General features: G+C 28.5%; 5 protein-coding genes across 18 annotated transcripts; 3 read left to right on the top strand and 2 right to left on the bottom strand.

Moving 5' to 3' along the window:
- Positions 1–1,505: 1,505 nt before the first annotated feature.
- Su(var)2-10 (E3 SUMO-protein ligase Su(var)2-10) lies at positions 1,506–6,891 on the bottom strand. 5 transcript variants are annotated; one of them, XM_076411507.1, is made up of 10 exons: positions 6,355–6,891; positions 6,096–6,265; positions 5,002–5,149; positions 4,780–4,939; positions 4,468–4,721; positions 4,125–4,365; positions 3,834–4,068; positions 3,599–3,777; positions 3,373–3,537; positions 1,506–2,578 (listed from the first exon to the last, which is right to left on the bottom strand). In XM_076411507.1, exons 1-10 carry the CDS (start codon positions 6,379–6,381, stop codon positions 2,241–2,243), a joined length of 1,917 nt encoding a protein of 638 aa, XP_076267622.1. In that variant the 5' UTR covers positions 6,382–6,891; the 3' UTR covers positions 1,506–2,240. The 5 variants fall into 5 exon arrangements, with proteins under 5 accessions (XP_076267622.1, XP_076267624.1, XP_076267625.1 ...); XM_076411509.1 differs by lacking the exons at positions 6,096–6,265; positions 6,355–6,891 and adding exons at positions 5,424–5,536; positions 5,629–5,749; XM_076411510.1 differs by lacking the exons at positions 6,096–6,265; positions 6,355–6,891 and adding exons at positions 5,424–5,536; positions 5,598–5,745.
- Positions 6,800–9,543, top strand: Grip75 (gamma-tubulin complex component 4). The gene is made up of 10 exons (XM_076411506.1): positions 6,800–7,022; positions 7,075–7,216; positions 7,288–7,606; positions 7,656–7,821; positions 7,873–8,178; positions 8,239–8,497; positions 8,549–8,729; positions 8,815–9,022; positions 9,097–9,165; positions 9,221–9,543. Exons 1-10 carry the CDS (start codon positions 6,954–6,956, stop codon positions 9,500–9,502), a joined length of 2,001 nt encoding a protein of 666 aa, XP_076267621.1. The 5' UTR covers positions 6,800–6,953; the 3' UTR covers positions 9,503–9,543.
- Positions 9,535–18,453, bottom strand: LOC143200810 (TM2 domain-containing protein almondex). 5 transcript variants are annotated; one of them, XM_076411528.1, is made up of 7 exons: positions 18,285–18,453; positions 18,164–18,234; positions 10,386–10,534; positions 10,209–10,336; positions 9,977–10,149; positions 9,782–9,923; positions 9,535–9,727 (listed from the first exon to the last, which is right to left on the bottom strand). In XM_076411528.1, exons 1-7 carry the CDS (start codon positions 18,358–18,360, stop codon positions 9,687–9,689), a joined length of 780 nt encoding a protein of 259 aa, XP_076267643.1. In that variant the 5' UTR covers positions 18,361–18,453; the 3' UTR covers positions 9,535–9,686. The 5 variants fall into 5 exon arrangements, with proteins under 5 accessions (XP_076267643.1, XP_076267646.1, XP_076267648.1 ...); XM_076411531.1 differs by lacking the exons at positions 18,164–18,234; positions 18,285–18,453 and adding an exon at positions 10,662–10,791; XM_076411533.1 differs by lacking the exons at positions 18,164–18,234; positions 18,285–18,453 and adding an exon at positions 10,667–10,751.
- On the top strand, positions 11,232–14,330 carry LOC143200801 (uncharacterized). 3 transcript variants are annotated; one of them, XM_076411516.1, is made up of 3 exons: positions 11,232–12,580; positions 12,644–13,038; positions 13,485–14,330. In XM_076411516.1, exons 1-3 carry the CDS (start codon positions 11,362–11,364, stop codon positions 13,563–13,565), a joined length of 1,695 nt encoding a protein of 564 aa, XP_076267631.1. In that variant the 5' UTR covers positions 11,232–11,361; the 3' UTR covers positions 13,566–14,330. The 3 variants fall into 3 exon arrangements, with proteins under 3 accessions (XP_076267631.1, XP_076267630.1, XP_076267633.1); XM_076411515.1 differs by lacking the exon at positions 13,485–14,330 and adding an exon at positions 13,144–13,267; XM_076411518.1 differs by having other exon boundaries at positions 12,459–12,598; positions 12,816–13,038; positions 13,485–13,706.
- LOC143200812 (pyroglutamyl-peptidase 1) lies at positions 14,267–19,483 on the top strand. 4 transcript variants are annotated; one of them, XM_076411535.1, is made up of 4 exons: positions 14,267–14,410; positions 18,435–18,689; positions 18,749–18,981; positions 19,072–19,483. In XM_076411535.1, exons 2-4 carry the CDS (start codon positions 18,495–18,497, stop codon positions 19,295–19,297), a joined length of 654 nt encoding a protein of 217 aa, XP_076267650.1. In that variant the 5' UTR covers positions 14,267–14,410; positions 18,435–18,494; the 3' UTR covers positions 19,298–19,483. The 4 variants fall into 4 exon arrangements, with proteins under 4 accessions (XP_076267650.1, XP_076267653.1, XP_076267652.1 ...); XM_076411538.1 differs by lacking the exon at positions 14,267–14,410 and adding an exon at positions 17,583–17,710; XM_076411537.1 differs by lacking the exon at positions 14,267–14,410 and adding an exon at positions 18,057–18,164.
- The last annotated feature ends 17 nt before the right edge of the window (positions 19,484–19,500 follow it).

Below are 19,500 nucleotides of genomic sequence, written 5' to 3'. Positions count from 1 at the left end.
ATTATGTATGCATGGGTTCGGGTGGATGTGGAGGACGACAGCTTGGATTTTTGGACCCCGTGGACCGTAGTCGTCTATTGTTGAATTGTGGGACGTGCGGATTTTGTCGGGGTGATTTTGTATTCTTTTAATGGACAGACCATATTATTTTCTTTTACCTTTAATTGTTTTGATTTCTATTAAAGTAACATAACTAAAAGTATAGTTCCGATGATAATTAAATACCGTCACTTTAATCCACAATAAAACAAACATTCTTTAGTGTCATACAATATGTCAAAATTGCCTAATAGTTTGCTTCCTATTTCTGAAAATCATAATTATTTCATTTTTACAGGCCCTTTTTATAATATTGTATAAATAATACAAGGAAGCATATTTTAGGTTTCCAGCTGATTTATAGTTTAAATGATTTGCAAATTTTTCCAATATGCAGTACTTATTTCCAATTAATATTAATTAAAGTTACAAAATCCATATATAATCTCAGAATACGACTTGGTTCCTTGTGTTGACAAGTATTTTATTTTATTATTATATTTTCGTTGTCTCTTTAACTTTATTTTAATACAATACAAACGGATTTATATATATATAGTTACAATATATCGGAATTTAAAAAGTTATGTAGAAATATAATTTTGTAAAATATAAAATACTTAATGTTTTCGATATAAATTAAGCGACACCTTATGCAAAATGTATACACGTATGTGTATATTTGGTTGCATAGATTTCAAAATAACTATTTTAGTTTAAAATTGAAAAATTGTTGGTTTGGAATTTTTAAAATATCTCAATAAAAATTATGTGACAATGTCACATACTTTCTTAAATGAAAATCAAAATTAAAACATGATTATGTCTTCAAATACATTTGGCCTAAATAAGTTACAGGTGAATCTTATTATTTCTGCTACAGCCAGTGTTTTATTTTTTGGAGGATGGTGGGTGATGGCGGATATAGATATTCATAAAGTTACTGAAAAAAAGCGTTTATACCATATTCCCGGCATCGTAGCGACGTTGGCATTCTTCAGCGTTAACATTGTACCAGCACATTTTTTCTATGACAGCATCACATATAACCAGGGCTGTTTCAGTCCAAGAGTTGCGAAATTCTATCTCTTTATTTGGCTGATGGTCAGTTTTGGATGCGTAATAGGAGCTTTTTATATATTAATCAACGACTTCATACTTGATCGGAACCAGCATCAGTGGCCTGGATATGGAATATGGCTGCAAAATATTTTAATACTTTCATCGAGCATGTTATTGAGATTTGGCAAGAGACATGAACAATTTTATTAAAATGCATCTATATTTAGCAAAAAATAGAATTGTTATATCTTTTTTGTATGATTTATATATTTTTGGTATTCCATAAATGCAATTTCAGATCCCCTTTATCGCTGATTCTTATTAAATTCAAAAATGAGTATGACAAAGCGACATTTTCAAGAGATCAGTTTGTTTTATATAAATTGAACTAGGAAGTTGGATACTTTTAATAAAACTGCCATTCTAAAAAAATTAAACCATTTATTACGAATAGTTCAGTATAAAACTTTTATTTTCAACTCAGAACTACAAAAATCCTTTATGATAATGAACAAAACTAAACAGTGATACATTTAATACAAGTAAGACCTTTATTTATTACGTGTCGTATGAACTCAACCCTTTGAATTATATTATTTCACACCTAATATGATATGAAGGCTTTTAATTTATTCAGAAACATAATCCACCTGAGTAGAAACAAGAAAAAACTTAAAGGTAACTTTTTGTAACTTGAACGGTTTACATACAGTATATACAATAAATACTATAATACAATTTTACTAAACCTAAGATAATTACAATTATCAGTAATAGAGGCAAAGTAAATGCCACTTATTACAAGTCTTATATCCAGCGTTCAACATTTATACTGTTCAGAAAGTTGTGTGAAAAGTGAGGAATGCTGCCTCGGAAACTGAGTGTAATTTTTTATTTTAGTCAAAACTTGGTCATTGCTTAAAATGTTTTCTAGTTCATATACAATTCGTCTGGAAATCTGGAAGGATCGAAATAATCTACCAGCACTGTTTTGTTAATTTCCATTTCACTGTTAATGGTATGAAGATATAAGTATGAATAATATGGATGATCTTGCACAGTGGAGTCTTGGTCAACTCCATTAAATCTTGAAAATATCTCACTATCACTATTAAAATCCTTGTTTTGGCCCGATATTTTTAATAACTCTGCGTATAGTTAATATTAACACCACTGGCTTCATTTTCCATGTCCAAAAATGGCATATTGGTCGGTGCTATGCCGAACGTGCCTTGGCTAGCTATATTACCATTCGCACTATAATTTGTCTGTGTAGTCGGCGCAGTCATCATACAAGATGGGTTAGGATTCGGGGTTTGTTGAACTGTAGGCTGCGGTGACTGTGGCGGTGAAGGACTGTCAAGGGTAATTATGCCTGGACTGGCCGGATAGCCTGAGCTGGAAACGGAGGAGGGACCAGGAGTCGTGGTGGTACGTGGTTGAGTAGAACTTGATGAACTTATGTTACTTTGGGTATCTGGAATATAATGAATAATTATATAAGTTTATTATCGTAAGTGGCCGATTATGGATATGCCAGATTATAATTAATCTTTTTGATTACATTTTAAGTCAAATTAATCGGTAATAAGCGAACCACTAGATGAAAATATTTGAATCTAAACTCGGATTATAAATATTAGTCCATTAGTAATAAAATATTAACAATTAAAAATAACTAGCACCGTGATTTAGGAAAAATATATTTAAAAATAAAAGACAAAATCAAAAAATTTTAAAATTATAATTTTGATAACAATATAACTTACAACATACAACATATCATACAAAAACGGAAAACTTCAAGAAAAGAGACACTTGAAAACAACGAACGGGTCGTATTATCTTATTATATTGAGATTGTATTGCTTGCCGCACAGATTTCAGATTAAAAATGATTTCTGAACAATCCAGAACGCAATTTCATTACTTTGACGCAACTGACACATTTGTTTCTGAGATATGTCAAATAAAGTGACTTTTACAATTTTCATAAAAAACTAACCAGTCCTATGCCTACAAGTGTACTTTATGTTTATACTTATAGAAAAAAAATTACAGGTCATTTTTACGTTGTCGAGTAATACTTTTATGTTGAGAAATTTTTCAAATTAAATATTTTAAGGGTCTTTGGCTACAAATGATACTGAAAAGTGAATACTAAGACTTAAAACTTAACGGAAACAGATTGGGCACTTATTTCCCCGAAACATTTTCACTTTGGGTTAATTTAATAGATTGCAAATGGGCTTTAAGGATCCTAAGACTCACCGTTAAATTTGATTGTCGAATCTGGTTTTGGTGGTGGCTTACGTTTCGCCAATGGCTCGTCATCGTCGGAATCGGATAACGTTAGATCAACCACCTCCTTCTTTTTCTCCGGCTGACTAGGTTTATCTGTTGAAGATGATGTGGGTGTATTCGAAGAGACAATTTCTTTAAAAAAATAAATACATAAATAAATACATTTAAAAGGAACATTAAGAACACGACTGACCAACATTGTCCTCAATAATTTCAATTGAATCATCTATGGCTATGCTATTGCTGGTCGATTTTTCAGTTTTGACTGATTTCTTTTCGTTCGTATGACTACTCCAGCTTCCATCTTGAAGGAGCTGAATTTCATTGCAGTCTGATGGTAAAAGTGAAGAGTTTAAAACTTCCTGAAAATACCTGAATGCGAAAAAAAATTAATCAAGGATATATATTTTTGTAAAAGATTTACTTACCCATCAATCACTAAATTGTCATACAATGCTGGCTTATCGCAGACGGGGCAGTTCCAAGTAGGTTTACGCTCATTCATTTGTAAGAACAAGGATGCATCAAAACACTGCAAATGCCCACAAGTTTGAGGCCTACAAGGTGTGGTCATACGCATTTTACCCAGTGGACACATCAATGAAACTCTCAAACTAGTTGTAGCAATTTCACAATCCCCATCATCACTTAGTTTTTCTTTAACTGCAGAATATTATGATTGTCATTAATCCAACATAATAAATATATAAAGTACATACTCAGAGCTCTCGTATGATCTGAATGTTTGGCACCTTTCTTCTGTAACCTTTGTAATAGATCTGATGAGGTAAGCTTATGTACTAATGCCACAGTCATAGCATAACCACGTCCATAATCTGCCGCCCAAGATACTGATATTTGATTTGCAACTGTCGGACTTAACTTGACCATTTGTGTAATATTTACTGGTCTCGGGGGACGTTTTGGCTCCACTCCAGGCTTATTTGTAGGAATTGGATTCTAATTAAACAAAAAAATAAATATTCTACAATTCAAAATTAACAAAACAAAAATTAACTGAAATTAATTTTAACACAAATAATAAAAAAAAACCGAGCTTACTGGTAGAGGGCATAGCTTATTGTTAACTTTAACCATCACTTGGGGAGGAAAACAATCTTCTTGTTCACAAGTAGTCTCTAGTAAACAAAACCTCAATTGAACTTGTTTAATGTAATCACATTTAACACCTGGACGTATGTCTCTTGAACTTGCTATATCAGTTGCCTGTTGGGGAGTGAGATGAAAGTAAAATGGTTGTTCTTGCATTCGCTGATTTGTTTGAGGTACCAAAGTTGAAGGTTTTATGAGATCCGCTAGAACAAAAGCAGAGTTACAGATAAAAAAAAATGATATTAGCCATGTAAATCTTACCAAGAATATCAAAAAATGGTAACCTACGAAATCGAACATCTGGGTGAACAGGAAATGTATTTGATAATACAGGTTGCTTAGGATTTGCATATTGTGAAAAGTACATGTTTTGATTCATTGAAGGAGTATTGTATATAGTAGCAGCAGCTGCTTGTCTTGTCTAAAAACAATTAATAATATAATGTTTAATAATATTGTACATAAGCAAAAGTAACTACTTACTGTCATAGATCTATCCACACTGAATGGATGTACTTGAGCAGTGGTACGTGTTATATTTCCTGGCTGTTGTGGCATTGTATTTGGTTGTACCTGTTCCTGGGTTACAGGAGAACTGTTCTGTGGTGGGACTGACAAAGTGCCAGCTTGCCTGTCAAATATAATATAAACTATAATATCAACACAAAAACAAAATTGATTTTTATTGATTCTAAGCAAATTAAAATTTCAAAACTACCCAATAATAAAAACATTAAATTTTAAATGATTAATCAGGCAACATTATTAAAATAAAGCTTTACAAGTAAATATTGATAACAATCAGAAATAACCCAACAAGCAAGCAAAGAACCAATAAAAGTAGATGAAGATGTACCCTACACAGAAAATACAAATATTACCACCACAATTATTATCTGAAGTACCTGTAGTACATATTTTTAGTGCAGGTCCTATATCGAGATGAAATACGCCAATAAATACATCAGTGATATAAAATTCTTAGGCAGATCATAAACTACCATTTATTCATAATTTGCTACAAAAAATTGATAATATTGAAAACTCATCTAAAATTTTCGTAATAGTGAATATTTGACCTGCAAAAATAGTACAAAACGTCCCAATTACCTATATAAAATATCCCGCAAGGACATTAGTTACAGAATGTTTTGTAAACCAACGAGAAAATATTTTAGGACCAAAACTTTAGAAACGCTAAGACATCCGCCATTACATTTGACCAAATAACATAAGACGTGAAGTTTGCGTCAAAAAATCTTTGGCACTATACCTTATCGTAACATAGCAACATATTTTGTTGCTAATTTGTTCAGCATTTTTTTTGTCATAAAAAACAGATATAAGAAAATAATAAAATAAATATCATTGTATAACAAAAAAATTATTGTATCTATCAAATATTATTAGTTTGCAGTTTTTATAGGTTATAAGAAACAAAATATTTCAACACATACACATTTTAACAAAATACTTGCAATAATTCCTTATAAATAAATGATTTTCCTATCTTTTTAAGCCATGTTGGTTTTGCCCATAATAAAACCGTATATATATTAACTAATCTTAAAACTTACGTTTGTATTGTTTTATATAAATCCTTGATCTTTTGATGGATAGGATGGGAACGAGCTCTTAACAATTCTAGAGCTCTCTGCTGTAATTCAGTTTTTCTTCCTGATCTATTTTTACCTGCAAATCCTAATAACATCTGCAACTCTGATACTCGAAAACTTAAGAGCATATTCTAAAAGTGATAGTATTAGATAGTAGAGCACTAACAATTTATACATAAATATTTATTTTGTGCTGTATTAACAAATATATCATTATTACCCGCAATTCCTCGGTGTTTTCAGACATTTCCCAATATTCATGAAGAAATTTAGATTCTGTAAGTAGCAACTAGTCGTAATAACTGTTCAAAACAGTTGAAACTCTCGGCGTTATTATATGGTATTCACCAAATATCACACAGGTGAATTTTCAATTCTCATTGCATTATTTGTAATGTTGGGCGGGAAACGGTAATATTTTTTCTTTCTTCATTGTAGTACAAATTTGTTGTAATGGGAAGAATAGTGGTCGCAACTTATTTGTCAGTCAATATACACAAACATAAAAACAATTTAATTTTAGAATATCAACTTTCTATAACTACACGGTTATACGCTATTTGTTGACTTAAAATTGGCCAATTAAATGTCACAAAACTAATTATTTAAAGAAATGTGGACGTATCAACGCCGATAAAATCGGGACCGATGATAATATCAAAAACGAAGAATAATTTTTCTGTTAAAAGAAGAATGGTTATATCTCTTAAATAGATTAGAGGTATTTCTATTTAAGCTCACCGTATTTCTTATTGATAAAATTGAACAGAAGAATGTGTACATAACCGTTATTTGTTATTTTGAAATTAAATAAATAAAATGATTCATGAACTCCTTTTTAATTTATGGAATAATCCAGGAAATATAATTGATACAGAATATAGTGATGTAAGTTAAAAATACAGTGTTTTTTAGTTGCTTAATGAAATATACTTTATAGTGGACCCATTTATTTGAATTGCCACAGTTTTTACATCCAGGGGAAGAAAAATTGTTACAAATTATAATAAATATTGGAGTATATTATCACAAAATAACATCATTTACAAATGATATATTAAATCGGAATTATATCCATCAAGGTTTGTCCTATCAATACTTGTGTATCAATTTGTGTCTGGATCAAAAAAAAAATAAAATAAAAATGTTGTAGTTGAAAATCAAGATATTGAACCACCATTATCTAATATACAGGCAGGTCTATACCTTAAAGCATTTTCTCATGGGATTAAAGAAGTTTTACAAAGCTATAGAACAGAAATATTAAAATTGGAAGATAAATTTCTGGAATTTCCACAATTATCCTTAACTTATGTGTTAAGTTGTATTGATAAATATAGGTGTCTTTTTGGGGTTTTAAAGTCAATGATTAACAAGATCCATAGTGAAAATTTGCATGGATGTTTATTAATGAATGGTTTGCATAAATACATTAATTGTGGTGTAGATCAAATAGAGGAAGCAGCTAAAATGTAAGTTTTTTTAAATGAATGCAATGAATATTATTGAAACACTTTACAGAATAATTAAATCTATAAACACTGTGTTCTATCAGCATTTATGTAACTGGATTGTTTGTGGCGATTTAATTGATCCTTATAATGAATTTTTTATTTGCGATGGAAAAGTAGCAGATGAAAACTTTCTCTATCCAGAACAGTTGTCAGATGATACAGGATATTTAACTGTACAGGAGGTATATATTTTTGTATAACTATATAATTATAATGAATTTTAGAAAAAAAATAAAATTAAAAGGCCACCACCTGTAAGAAAATTTTATATTAATTGGGATATGGTACCAACTTTTATTAATGAAGAATTAGCAGAAACTATATTGTTTATGGGGAGAATTGTATGGATTGTTAGAAATGATCCTAAGAAAGATAAATGTACTGAAGACTATCAGACAAAATTTCGTAGAGATATTTGGGAAGGGAAAGATACCGAATATTACACTAAGGTTCAAGAATTAGGAAATGACACTTTTAATGGAGTTAAATTTAAGAAAACAATTGAAGAGTGTAGAGTGAAACTAACAAAGGTCTTTAATTTTTACAATTTTTAATGTAGTTATTTTTATTAATAGTATGATACTTTTTAGTATCTTTGGTCTATTATGCTTGAAGAAGGAAATCTAATACAACATTTAAAGCTTATTCGAGACTATTATGCTCTAGGACGTGGTGAACTTTTTCAACAATTTCTTACAGTTTCAGATGGGTACTTGAAAGATGCCTCCTTAGATTCAACTATGCAACATATCAATTTTATTTTTCATGAAACTTCAAGAAAGATTTATGGAGAAAATGATAAAACATATTTAAGATTTGAAATTATGGCCCAAAATGGAGAAACCTCAAGTATAACCACAAATTTATGATATGTTTGATGTATTTATTATTGTTTTACAGAAGGAAATCCTTTTCAACGTCTTCAATTAAATTTTGAGGTTGAATGGCCTTTACATATTATTTTCCATCCAGAAGTGATGGCATTTTACAATAAATTATTTTGTTATTTGTTAAGATTGAAGAAAACCCAAATTAACTTATTTAAATTATGGTCCAACCATACATTAAGCAAAAACAAAATGTAAGTAAAATATTATTTTTAAAGAATACCAGTTAACTAAACGTATTCTTTTTTTATTAGATTTTTAACAAATTTATATTTTTAGTGATAGGAGAGTGTGGATGTTGCGGCAAAATTTAATGTTTTTAGTTAATAATTTGCAGTACTACATGCAAGTTAATGTCATAGAGGCTCAATTTTCAATTTTATTGAAAGCTGTGGAGAATGCAAATGAGTTTGAAGACATTATTAAAATTCATCATGAATTTGTTACTAACTTATTGGCAAAATCTTTTGTTTTGACACCGGAAGAGGTAAACATATATATATATATATATATATATATATATATATTGTATTTTTAAGTAATGTAATCTGGTATTTTTAGTCTCCCCAAGGAAAAAATAAACATAGATTATATCAAATGCCTGCTCTGCAACATAATGTACCAAGCAAAGTAACACATAAATAACATAAATTGAATTATTCATATTGATTTAAATTATTTTTAGGTTTACAATGTGGTTACCATATTACTTGAACTTTGTGATAAATTCTGCATGGTGGCAAATACATGGGAGACAACATTAACTGAATCAGACTTGGAAGAACTAGATTTTTTTCAAAAAAGATCTGATGTAGCAATTGAATCTCTTCTTTTTGTTCTATACAGCCTTCATGAAAAAGTAAGTGGAGGTCACTTACTTCAGCTATTACTCCATTTAGATTTTAACCGTTACTTCAGTAAGAATCGAACTGATATGAATATTACTGGTGCTTTAAATAATTATTAATTTGATGTTAAGTTTATAAATAAAATTAACAATTAAAGCAGTATATTTTTTTAATGACTCCAATTCAAACAGCTGGAATATATTGATTTTTTAAAATTGTATATAAAGAAAAGATTAATATAATCCAATAAACATAAAGAATTAGATATATGCATCACCTGGTGGATTAGATCTGTTATGCTTTTTACGTGCTTTTTTTCACTAATTTCATAAAAAGCACCATATCTAGAATATAAAAAAAGATAATAATTTATATTTTAATACATAAAAGCTACTTACTTATAAAAATAACTAGAACTATAACTAACATGACCCACATCCAACATTTCCATGCCCTTTTTGAATGTTCTGCTAATTTTGATGATTCTGTTTCCAACTTTAAAATATTATTATCACTTAAATGGGCCGAATTTGATACTACCTAAAAATATAGTGCAGTTAAAGCAACACAATATATGTCATACTGGAACAAACCTCTGTGTCTTTTTTAATAATTTTATTTGCGAGTTCAGATTGTTCTTTCAGAGTCTTTGTAAATTCTAACATGTCATCAGTTAATTTCTTCTGAATATTGTCATGGTATTTAATAACTTCATTCAAATCTTCTGTATTTACAGTTGGTTGGGGCAAGTTCCTTTGCCTTAAGCCTAATTAATAAAATTAATATGTATATAGATTAACATCAATTTATCAACTTAATAATCACCTAATAAATCTTCCCTCATTATCAAAGGATCATTAAATTCATCATATTTACTGGGAGTTTTTATACCTAAAGCTGACTTAATATTCATAATTCTTTTTTGGTAGTCTTTTAATGATTCAATTGAAGTGCTAAACAATAGAAACATTAATCATAATTACTATATATTGAACTACATACCCAGCATGTTTTTTCATGTCTTGCACCATAGTTTCTAACGTTTCAATATATTTTTCAAACCGTTCATCATCCTTTTGATTTTTACACATAAGCTCACATCTTACAAGCAAACGTCTGAGATTTATTTCATGCCTTGAAAGCCCCATCACCTAAAAATTAAGTTGAAGAATTATAAGCTTATTAATAATAAGCTAATTATTAGTTTTAAAAGTTGTGATTATCTAAATGTTAAACATTATTTAATGTATAATATTATAATTTTAACAATAAACATACTTTACCAAAATACACTGACGTGTATTTTTTGAATTCAAAAACACAAAAATGTACTGTCATTTCTGTCGATACAACAAATATGAAGTTAGCAGAATATTTATTTGCAAATTGTCACCGTGTAGCTATTTCAAAAATTCTACAGAAAAGGCTGATCTAACTAGAGTTGGCCACCAATAGAAATATCGATTTCGATATTTGAAAAAATAATAATAATATATCCGAGAAAAAAATAATGATATATTTTTTTAACCCATAAGTATAAAAAATATCAATATTTTTAAAAATATGTCGATATTTTTAAGAATAAATATAGTGAAATATTGGCTTAAAAATATATATGTTTTCTAAACATTTCAAAAAGTATTATATTTTAACGGAACTTTAGAATGAAGTACCAAAATTTACCAAATCTTTAAAATTAAATACTAATTTTAAATGTTTATTAAAATAATATTTAATATATTTTTAGGAAATAATGGCTAAAAAATATCAATATATCGGCCAAAAATATCGATATTCTTTTCAGAAAAAATCGATATATATTTATGTCGATATTTTTTCTGCATCCTTATATCTAACCCTAGTTTTAATAAAAATGTATTACATATGTTCATTATTTAATTTATTATATGAAAGTAAACCAATATAAATTATGGTAGCTAGGTAAATCCTTAGTTTACGTTATTAATAAATGTAAATAATGCTTTCCATCAAAAGAAGTGTTGGAATATTATTACGTAAAATTAAATACTGCACTAATTTAAAATATTTATCTCGGGCTGTGACCGGAGATAAAATCAGGCCATTAAACGAAGATACACTTACAGGAAGGTTTCTTTTATATCTAAAAAAGCTTAATTCCATTGAGAATGTAAAAAGTAATGAATGTTTTAATCTTATTAATACACTTAAACATTATCCCAGGGATATAGTGAAATTTGATACCAGACAAGTAATTAAGGCACTGACGCTCTTGACTGATAGAGATTTTATTCAAAACAAGCAAGATTATACCAAAATTTTGAATTTAATTGATAAAGAATGTTGTAATAGGCTGAAAACCCATAATATTCAGATGACAATAAGCTTATTACATTCATTTTTGTCTGTTAATCCAAATCGCCTAACAGAATGCCATTATTTTAATCTGGCATTAGAAGTTATTGTGAAATCAATAGATAAACTTTCAAAGGAGGAATTAGTGCAAACAATATTTTTTATAGGTTTTTTAAAGAAATGTAATAAATCCCAAAACATGTTGAAGGTATGTTTGGAAAAGCTTAATAATCAAGTCATTAATGATTTAACAGAAGAGGATTTATGTATTATATGTAATTCAACTTTTAAAACCAGTACACAAATAAAAAATAAATTATTTTTAAAAAGGGTTAAACATTTTATAAATGAAAATTTGAGTTTATTAAAAGACCCTGCAGTTTTGATAACATTTTTAAAAACACTAAGACATAATCGTTATCAAGATGATGATATTCTTTCAACATTGTCTTGTACAATATTCTTTAATAAAACAATATCTTGCTATTCTTTTACTGCTTTAAGTCATATACTAGCAGTTTATTCTGATTATTTGTATTATGACGAACCTCTTTTAAAAGCCTTCTCACAAGAAGGTTTAAATTTATTAAAAGAAAGTAAATATGTATCAAAAGATACATATCTGTCTGAACAACCAAGACTGAAGGATATCAAAAGGTTTTTGTGGGCACTAAGTAATTTAAATTATAAATTGGAGAAAGAAGATATAGAAAATTGTATATTACCACAAGTTCAGGAAAGATTGAAAGATAGTGACCCAAAGACTATTGTTGATATAATTTTGTACATGTGGATGATGAATTATAAAGCTATTGATCTCATTAATGAGTGCCTTAATGACACAAACATTCAGAAGATAAAAGGTGCTAACTTTATATGAGGTAAGGAAGACTTATAGATCCATATTAAATTAAATATATTTTAAGCCACTAACCCTATTAGTCAAAGGAGCCTGAATTTATTACTTATTTGTATGTACTATGAAGATATTGACATGTATAACAAATTAAAAACCAGACCCAATCTATCACACAAATATCACCATAATAAACAATTACAAAGACGACCTGTATTGAGAGATATCAACAATCATTTCAGTGCAATTTCCAAGGAATTTGATATAGACAAATGTGATCTTCATTGTCAGATACCATTTATAAACATTATCGGAATAACTGGTTTTCGAAAAAATATATACAAGTTGGTCAATATAGAAGTACTAGATGATTATACTTGCCTTAAAAATACCGACAGAGTTCCTACAGGTTTGATGGATCTTAAATTAAGATTACTGGACAAATGTGATGAAGCATTAATTGTAGTAAGTAAATTTGATTGAATTTATTTTCATACTTTGTTTAAATATACTACTACTATAAATTAATTTTCAAAATTGGTTCTGATTTAATGTTAAAATATTTTACAGATTTAACCTACTTCCAAGTTAAATAAGTGATACTCAGTGTTTAAGATTTTTTTATTACATCATAAAGCCTTTTTAAAATCATGTGAGAATCTTTCTTCTATGAAACACTTTATTTACTTCAATTACATTTTAACTATTAGTTTTTTAATGTGCATACATCATTGCTAATAATTCTTTTTTACTTTATCTGCACATATGTGATTATTATTAATTAACACGTAAAAGAAATCGCATATATATCCATAATTATACTGCATAAATTGTGTATAGTAATTGTTATTCGAAGTAGAATTTAACTAGATTTTTTAATTTTAACTAATTTGATATTATATATTGAACAGGTGAATACAGAAGATATTATAAATAATAAAGAGTCAGAAGTACAAGAAATATTAAGGAATGAATTGTCTTTAGTTTGTTAATACTTACTCCACACTGGGATCAGAAGAAATGTAATTGAATCAATTTAATTCACATATCCAAGAAAATATTGTGAGTACCTTCTAGAATTATAAATGGTTTGATATTGTTTAGCAATAATATTATAGTAAAATTAATTTTATTTGTATAAATATGAAGCTATAGTTTTTTATTGTAATATTACATATTTTTAGTACATCGTAGTCCAATTTTTTCTTTTAAATTATTTAATTTTTGTAATATATTATTTATTCTGATGATTGTATAAATTGATATTTATTATAATTTTTAAATTGAGGCAGCTTTTAGAATTTAAAAGAATAATATGACAATTCAATATGACAGTTTTGTATTTGCTTGATCATTTCTTTATAGAAGAAAGATTACATTTTAAATGTTAGATAATATTATTTTAGACATTTTGATATACACATACACATACATATATTTATAGAATTGAATTCATGATATTTATAATGTTAACATTTAAAACCGTAACATTCCAGAAGTTGCTCAATAATAATGAATAAAATATGTCAAAGTACTATTATGTTTTCTGAAGTGTCTGTGTGTTATTTTTTTTTAAATGTGTGTGTAATTTTAAGTAACTATCACCATAGGTATTATATACTTTTCTTCGATGTGCGTAACCTAGTCCAATAAATGTTTGCCAAATGTATTTATAATCATTTTAAATTTGTTCAGTATTTTATCATTATCTTATTTAACTGCGTCTTATCTTTTTATAATAAAGGAATACATATATATTTTTTGTTTTATTATGTTTGTGTACCTGAAGTATATTTGAAGAGATTTAAGGGTGAGCAGACAGACAACTCTACCTACTGTAAGTACTGGAATTTTGGTTATATAGTACATTGGTCAGGCTACCATGTTATAACAATCTTATTCCATTCATATTGATACTAACATAAACATAAGTTTTTAGATGTGGGAAAGACAGATAATTTAATAGTTTGTTTTACATTTACTCAACTTTCTTTAGCTTCTTGTCTAGATATTTTACTGAACTCATACATAAATATACCAGCAATGTTCATGACATAAAAAAGAGCTTAGTTAGGGAAGGTCAAAACACACTATTATATATCAAAATAATTACACCCTAACGGTACAAATATTTTATCGTAATTAAAATGGCAGCATTGCAATGACATTTAAAAAATACCTATAACAAAGCAGCTAAACTTAGCCACGCTTAGCTGTAACTCACTCTGACTGATTATCATGGAAGTAAATGAATGTATACTTTTCGAAAGTTAACGAAATGATCATTTTGTGTGTATAGCATTTTAATCGCTTAATCGGAATTGCAAATGTCGTGGCTTGCTTTGGATTTTATTCTATCTATATAATCTTAGACAGAATTCCGTCTCTAGGGTAGATAGTGGATACATGGTGAGCGATTATATATAAATAAAAAAATTGTATAGTAAACTATATATATATATATATATAATAATGTACAATTATGATAAAAATATATAGTGAGCCTGACGCGTGTTTAACTTAAGTGGTATTCTTGTCTTTACTTTTATGTTACCCAATCAAAACTGTTACTTCAATTGTTTTTTAGGTACTAATCATGTATCAGTACATTATTTAGGCTAATTGATTATTGTAATCCGGGAGAGAATTGAAAAGTTTCATCGGAAAATTCCCCATTCCATCACCTAGCCGGCTAATTATAATATACAAATTTAGATAAAAACAATTTTAATTACAACATAGTATAATATTTTATTTAAATATACAGTCTTATCAAAAAAGAATAATATAATACAAGTTTAATAAACAATAATTTTGAGTTTATGTTTACACCTTATAAATAAAGTGAACCATCAGCTGGTCCTAGGTAATGCAATGATATTAAGACAACATCTATAATTGTCCATACACCTAATCCTCCAAAGCTGAATAACTTTCCTATACCTTCTTGCCAATGTCCCAAGTAAAATCTATCTGCCCCAAACCCACCTAATGTTATACTAAGTATTAAAGCTGTCAACCATTTATAACCACCTGTCCAGTTACATTTAACTTTTTTATTGAATGTTCTATGACCTAAAAAAAATGTTTTCTTTCAAAAGAAATAATAGAGTATATGTCTTGACATTTAATTGCAAAAATCGGGGCTAAAATCTCACCTAAACACAATAAATTATTTTTAACAGTACAATTTGTTATGTAAATATCTCTAGGTGATGCAACTGATTCACAAGTTGCTTTCAGCTCACATTCGTGCTCCCAGTTTTCAGTTTGGTAACAGTACCTACATATATGAGATTTTAAAAACTTGGTGTCACCCTAAAATATATAGGAAACTTAACCATTTAAAATGTATAAGTGTGGTTGGCTTACTTTGCATTTAACTTGAGATTTTATTTGACATTCAGCAGTAACTTCTTGACCGTAGGTACAATTTTCATTCAATTTACAATCCAAACACTGTATGGATAGCTCTTTACATTCCATATTTAATGGACAGTTCATGATATTATTCTTCTAAAAAAATACTGCATTTTGAATTGTCACAATTAGCAAAATATAATTAAACTAATGTTGATACGATAATAAAGTCACAATGTCAAAATATTATTGCCAAGTAGACAAACTGTCACCAACATCTCATTACAGTGTATCATGAGACTCCATGTCATCATAAAGTTATTTGCACTGGTAGTAAAACAATATATATTATTTCTTTTATAAAAAAACAACTTTTTAGGCATTCTGTCTTTTTGGGGCAATATTCCTTAGTTTAAGCAGCGTAAATTGGTTCCATGAAGTCCTCAGTATAGGGTTGTATGGTTATTCCCTAATATTAATAGTTTGCTTAATAACTCTAGCAGTTAAGAACTACTTAGATGATACTTTAAATTATGTATTTATGTTAATTGGAGCAATAATAAATTTTACTGGTATAGGGCGAATATAAAAAATATAACCCATTATAACAGATTCAAAATTGTAGGTGGTATAATGTCCATAATATATTATAGTGATACCTATACAAGATATAAAGCCGGCAAAAACATGCTCATTGTTGGAATATTTGCTATTCTTGCTGGAATATGTATGACTGCAGATTTAATTAAAAACTTTTTTTTGTAAAATCGCCTATCATAGTTATATTGACTTTAAAACTGTTTAGTTGAATATTGACTGTAAATTATAATTATCTATTAATAACATTGCATATATTTTCAATATTATATTTATATAAATTTATCTTTTATTATGTGTGGATGCTAAAAAACTGTTTTTATGTAACATTGTTTATTGTAGTTATATTGTCTTTAAAGTTGTTTATTGTTGAGTAGAATATTGATTGTAAATTACAATTACTTATTTTTAAATACGCAATTATATTTGTCGTAGAAATTATAATGTCGTAGAAAGTTGTTTAATTTTAAGTCTAGGAAAAATATGTTTTTTTTGTATAATTTAAGGGTCTAATTTATTAGGTCATCTAACAGTTTTATAATATTTGTGCCATGGGAAGAAATTTATAACGTGAGACAATATACAATATCGTATTGTATCGAATATTTGGTGAAGCCAGGTTATAGTAGGAAACACATGGCTAACAAAAGGTAAGCCCCATCAGCTCATTGGCGGGTGCTTCGGATAATGGGGGTTCAGGTACCAGTGGTAAACAAGGGGTGTAACATGTTAGACCTGGTGGAATACCCCTTATTGGGGCCATAACCATAAAACTTCAAAAATCCCGAGATCGTGGAATACCCAAGCATTTCTTAAGAGTCCCTAACGCCCGTGTTCTATTTGCATGAGAAGGTCTAGCTGAAAAAGTCTTTACCCCCTTGAAAATTTGAACGAATTGGGATGCAGAAAATGGTTTCTTGAACCTTAACAACCTACACTTCTTAACCTTGAACCACCCCCAAGAACCCAAGGGAGGAGTTTCTGCGATAAAACACGATGCATCCACAGTGAACAACCAGAAGGAGAAACAGGATCACCAAAGAACATCAGCATTAAGAAGAAAGAAACAGTCAGAATAATTACATCAAAAAGAAAGGTAGAATTCTTGTCAGTCGTTTGTGTAATCAGTACTTGGCTTCAAGCACGAAATCAGCATTAGCCAAATCAGACATATATTTTAGTAAGTCGTTTCAGTTCATTTTATACATCTTCAATTTTACCTCTTTTAGTTTATGTATTAGATATATTATTTGTTTAAATAAAAAAAACTCGTCTTTGCACATTAACTTACACAGATAAGAAAAAAATAAATTGTATTTTATTTACAACATTGCTTTCTCCCTTTAACATTCAACACTATTAATAACATTGCAATTTACATATATTTCAAATATTATATTTATATAAATTTTTCTTTTATTGTTTTCTGATTCCAAAAATTGTTAAAATACCTTTTGAAGTGTAATTTTTATGCGTTTATCTTATCTAATTATATGCTATAATAATTCTGTTTGGACAGCTATAATAAAGAATTAATAGTCTACATCTATAGGCATTTTACCATATTGTGACATTTCACTGCCTTAATATTTAGTAACAAAATATTTACATTGCTCTTGACGGTCGTACTTACAGTAAGGCTTGTTTCTTTAGTGTTATTACTTTTCTTAAATTCTTCATTAGAAAGTGGTATTTGATTATCAGCTAAAAAAACAATTGGTAACATAACCACACTCTATATTACCAATACATACCTGTTCGAATATTATTAGCTAAAAAAGTGAGTAGAATAAAAGTTGCTTTGCGAATGTTAATATGAATACATCTCATTTTGTAGCTAAAACCGTAGATTTACATTTATTTATCATATTTCCGAAAAAATGACATAGTTATTTTGTTTTCAGGGTGCCTACAGTTATCTTCTTTATTCATTCGTCTCTCCAGTGGCGTACACATTTGAGATTATGACGAATTTCGGCAATATACTAATTACAGGCTTCGGACCTTTTGATTGTCATAAAATAAATGCGAGTTGGGAATGTGTTTCGCTATTACCCAATGAAATTGGAGGTTACAAGATTATTAAGAAACAAATCCCAGTTATATATTCCTATGTGGAAGAAAATGTACCGAAATTATGGAAGGAATTTAATCCTAAAGTAAGTAACGGCGAGAAAAGTTTTTATGTACATATTCTACATTGATAATTTATTTGTAGCTTGTAATTCATGTCGGTGTGAGTTCCTATACAAATCAAATACAGATTGAAACCCGTGCACACAGGAGCGGTTACCAAAGAAACGATGTGTCCAGCGTTTGTCCAAAAAATTGTACAGCTGGATGTGATGACGGAAAAGAGTGTATTGAAACTGGTTTATGTCCAAAGACGATTTCGAAACGTTTAGCGTCATTATTAAATATTGAAACAACTATCTCAAATAATGCTGGAAGGTAACATATAATTTTTTATTTAAAATATTTAGAAATGCTTTTTTAATGATAGATTGCTTTATTATTGCTATACAAATTTTAATTTTTTAGGTATTTATGTGAGTTTATTTATTATACTTCTTTAAGTATAGATGAAAAACGCACACTATTTGTTCATGTTCCACCTCTTGATAAACCATTTACGAAAGAGGAGTTGGCTATGGCACTTGAGATAATCGTTAAATGTGGAATTGGCCTTGTTAATAAAAATTATGAAAATATTGATTCTAGTTCTCAAAGTATTTATAGGAATGGACGAGTTGCAGCTGCTTTCTAAATTCATGGTGAAATTTAGTTCTCCAATGTTACTTTACTTATCTACGCCAATGTTAATCTTTATCAGGATATATACCTGCTTTATATATTAATAACTAACTCATAAGAATGCAACTGGATATACTAATCAGAATATTCTGTAGTCCTTTAATTATAATATTAAATAAACCTCATGTTGTGTATTAAATTTGTATTATTAACTTA

Source organism: Rhynchophorus ferrugineus, unplaced genomic scaffold (assembly GCF_030347505.1).
Source record: "Rhynchophorus ferrugineus isolate W39M unplaced genomic scaffold, kcgeb_rfMv2 rfM8, whole genome shotgun sequence".
In the NCBI taxonomy this organism is placed as follows: domain Eukaryota; kingdom Metazoa; phylum Arthropoda; class Insecta; order Coleoptera; family Curculionidae; genus Rhynchophorus; species Rhynchophorus ferrugineus.
The sequence above is the reverse complement of the archived record's forward strand: the minus strand, read 5'-3'. Positions and strand labels throughout refer to the sequence as shown.

Coding starts and splice junctions, on each gene's coding strand:
- LOC143200812 (XM_076411535.1), top strand. CDS start 18,495: ATGACGAATTTCGGCAATATACTAATTACAGGCTTCGGACCTTTTGAT. Junction 18,690..18,748: donor GGAAGGAATTTAATCCTAAA/GTAAGTAACGGC, acceptor ATTTATTTGTAG/CTTGTAATTCATGTCGGTGT. Junction 18,982..19,071: donor ATCTCAAATAATGCTGGAAG/GTAACATATAAT, acceptor TTAATTTTTTAG/GTATTTATGTGAGTTTATTT.
- Grip75 (XM_076411506.1), top strand. CDS start 6,954: ATGATTCATGAACTCCTTTTTAATTTATGGAATAATCCAGGAAATATA. Junction 8,730..8,814: donor ACATTAAGCAAAAACAAAAT/GTAAGTAAAATA, acceptor TTATATTTTTAG/TGATAGGAGAGTGTGGATGT. Junction 9,166..9,220: donor AACATAATGTACCAAGCAAA/GTAACACATAAA, acceptor AATTATTTTTAG/GTTTACAATGTGGTTACCAT.
- LOC143200810 (XM_076411528.1), bottom strand. CDS start 18,360: ATGAGATGTATTCATATTAACATTCGCAAAGCAACTTTTATTCTACTC. Junction 9,924..9,976: donor TTATTAAAAAAGACACAGAG/GTTTGTTCCAGT, acceptor CTATATTTTTAG/GTAGTATCAAATTCGGCCCA. Junction 9,728..9,781: donor AGTTCTAGTTATTTTTATAA/GTAAGTAGCTTT, acceptor TTTATATTCTAG/ATATGGTGCTTTTTATGAAA.
- LOC143200801 (XM_076411516.1), top strand. CDS start 11,362: ATGCTTTCCATCAAAAGAAGTGTTGGAATATTATTACGTAAAATTAAA. Junction 12,581..12,643: donor AAACATTCAGAAGATAAAAG/GTGCTAACTTTA, acceptor ATATATTTTAAG/CCACTAACCCTATTAGTCAA. Junction 13,039..13,484: donor GTGATGAAGCATTAATTGTA/GTAAGTAAATTT, acceptor TATATTGAACAG/GTGAATACAGAAGATATTAT.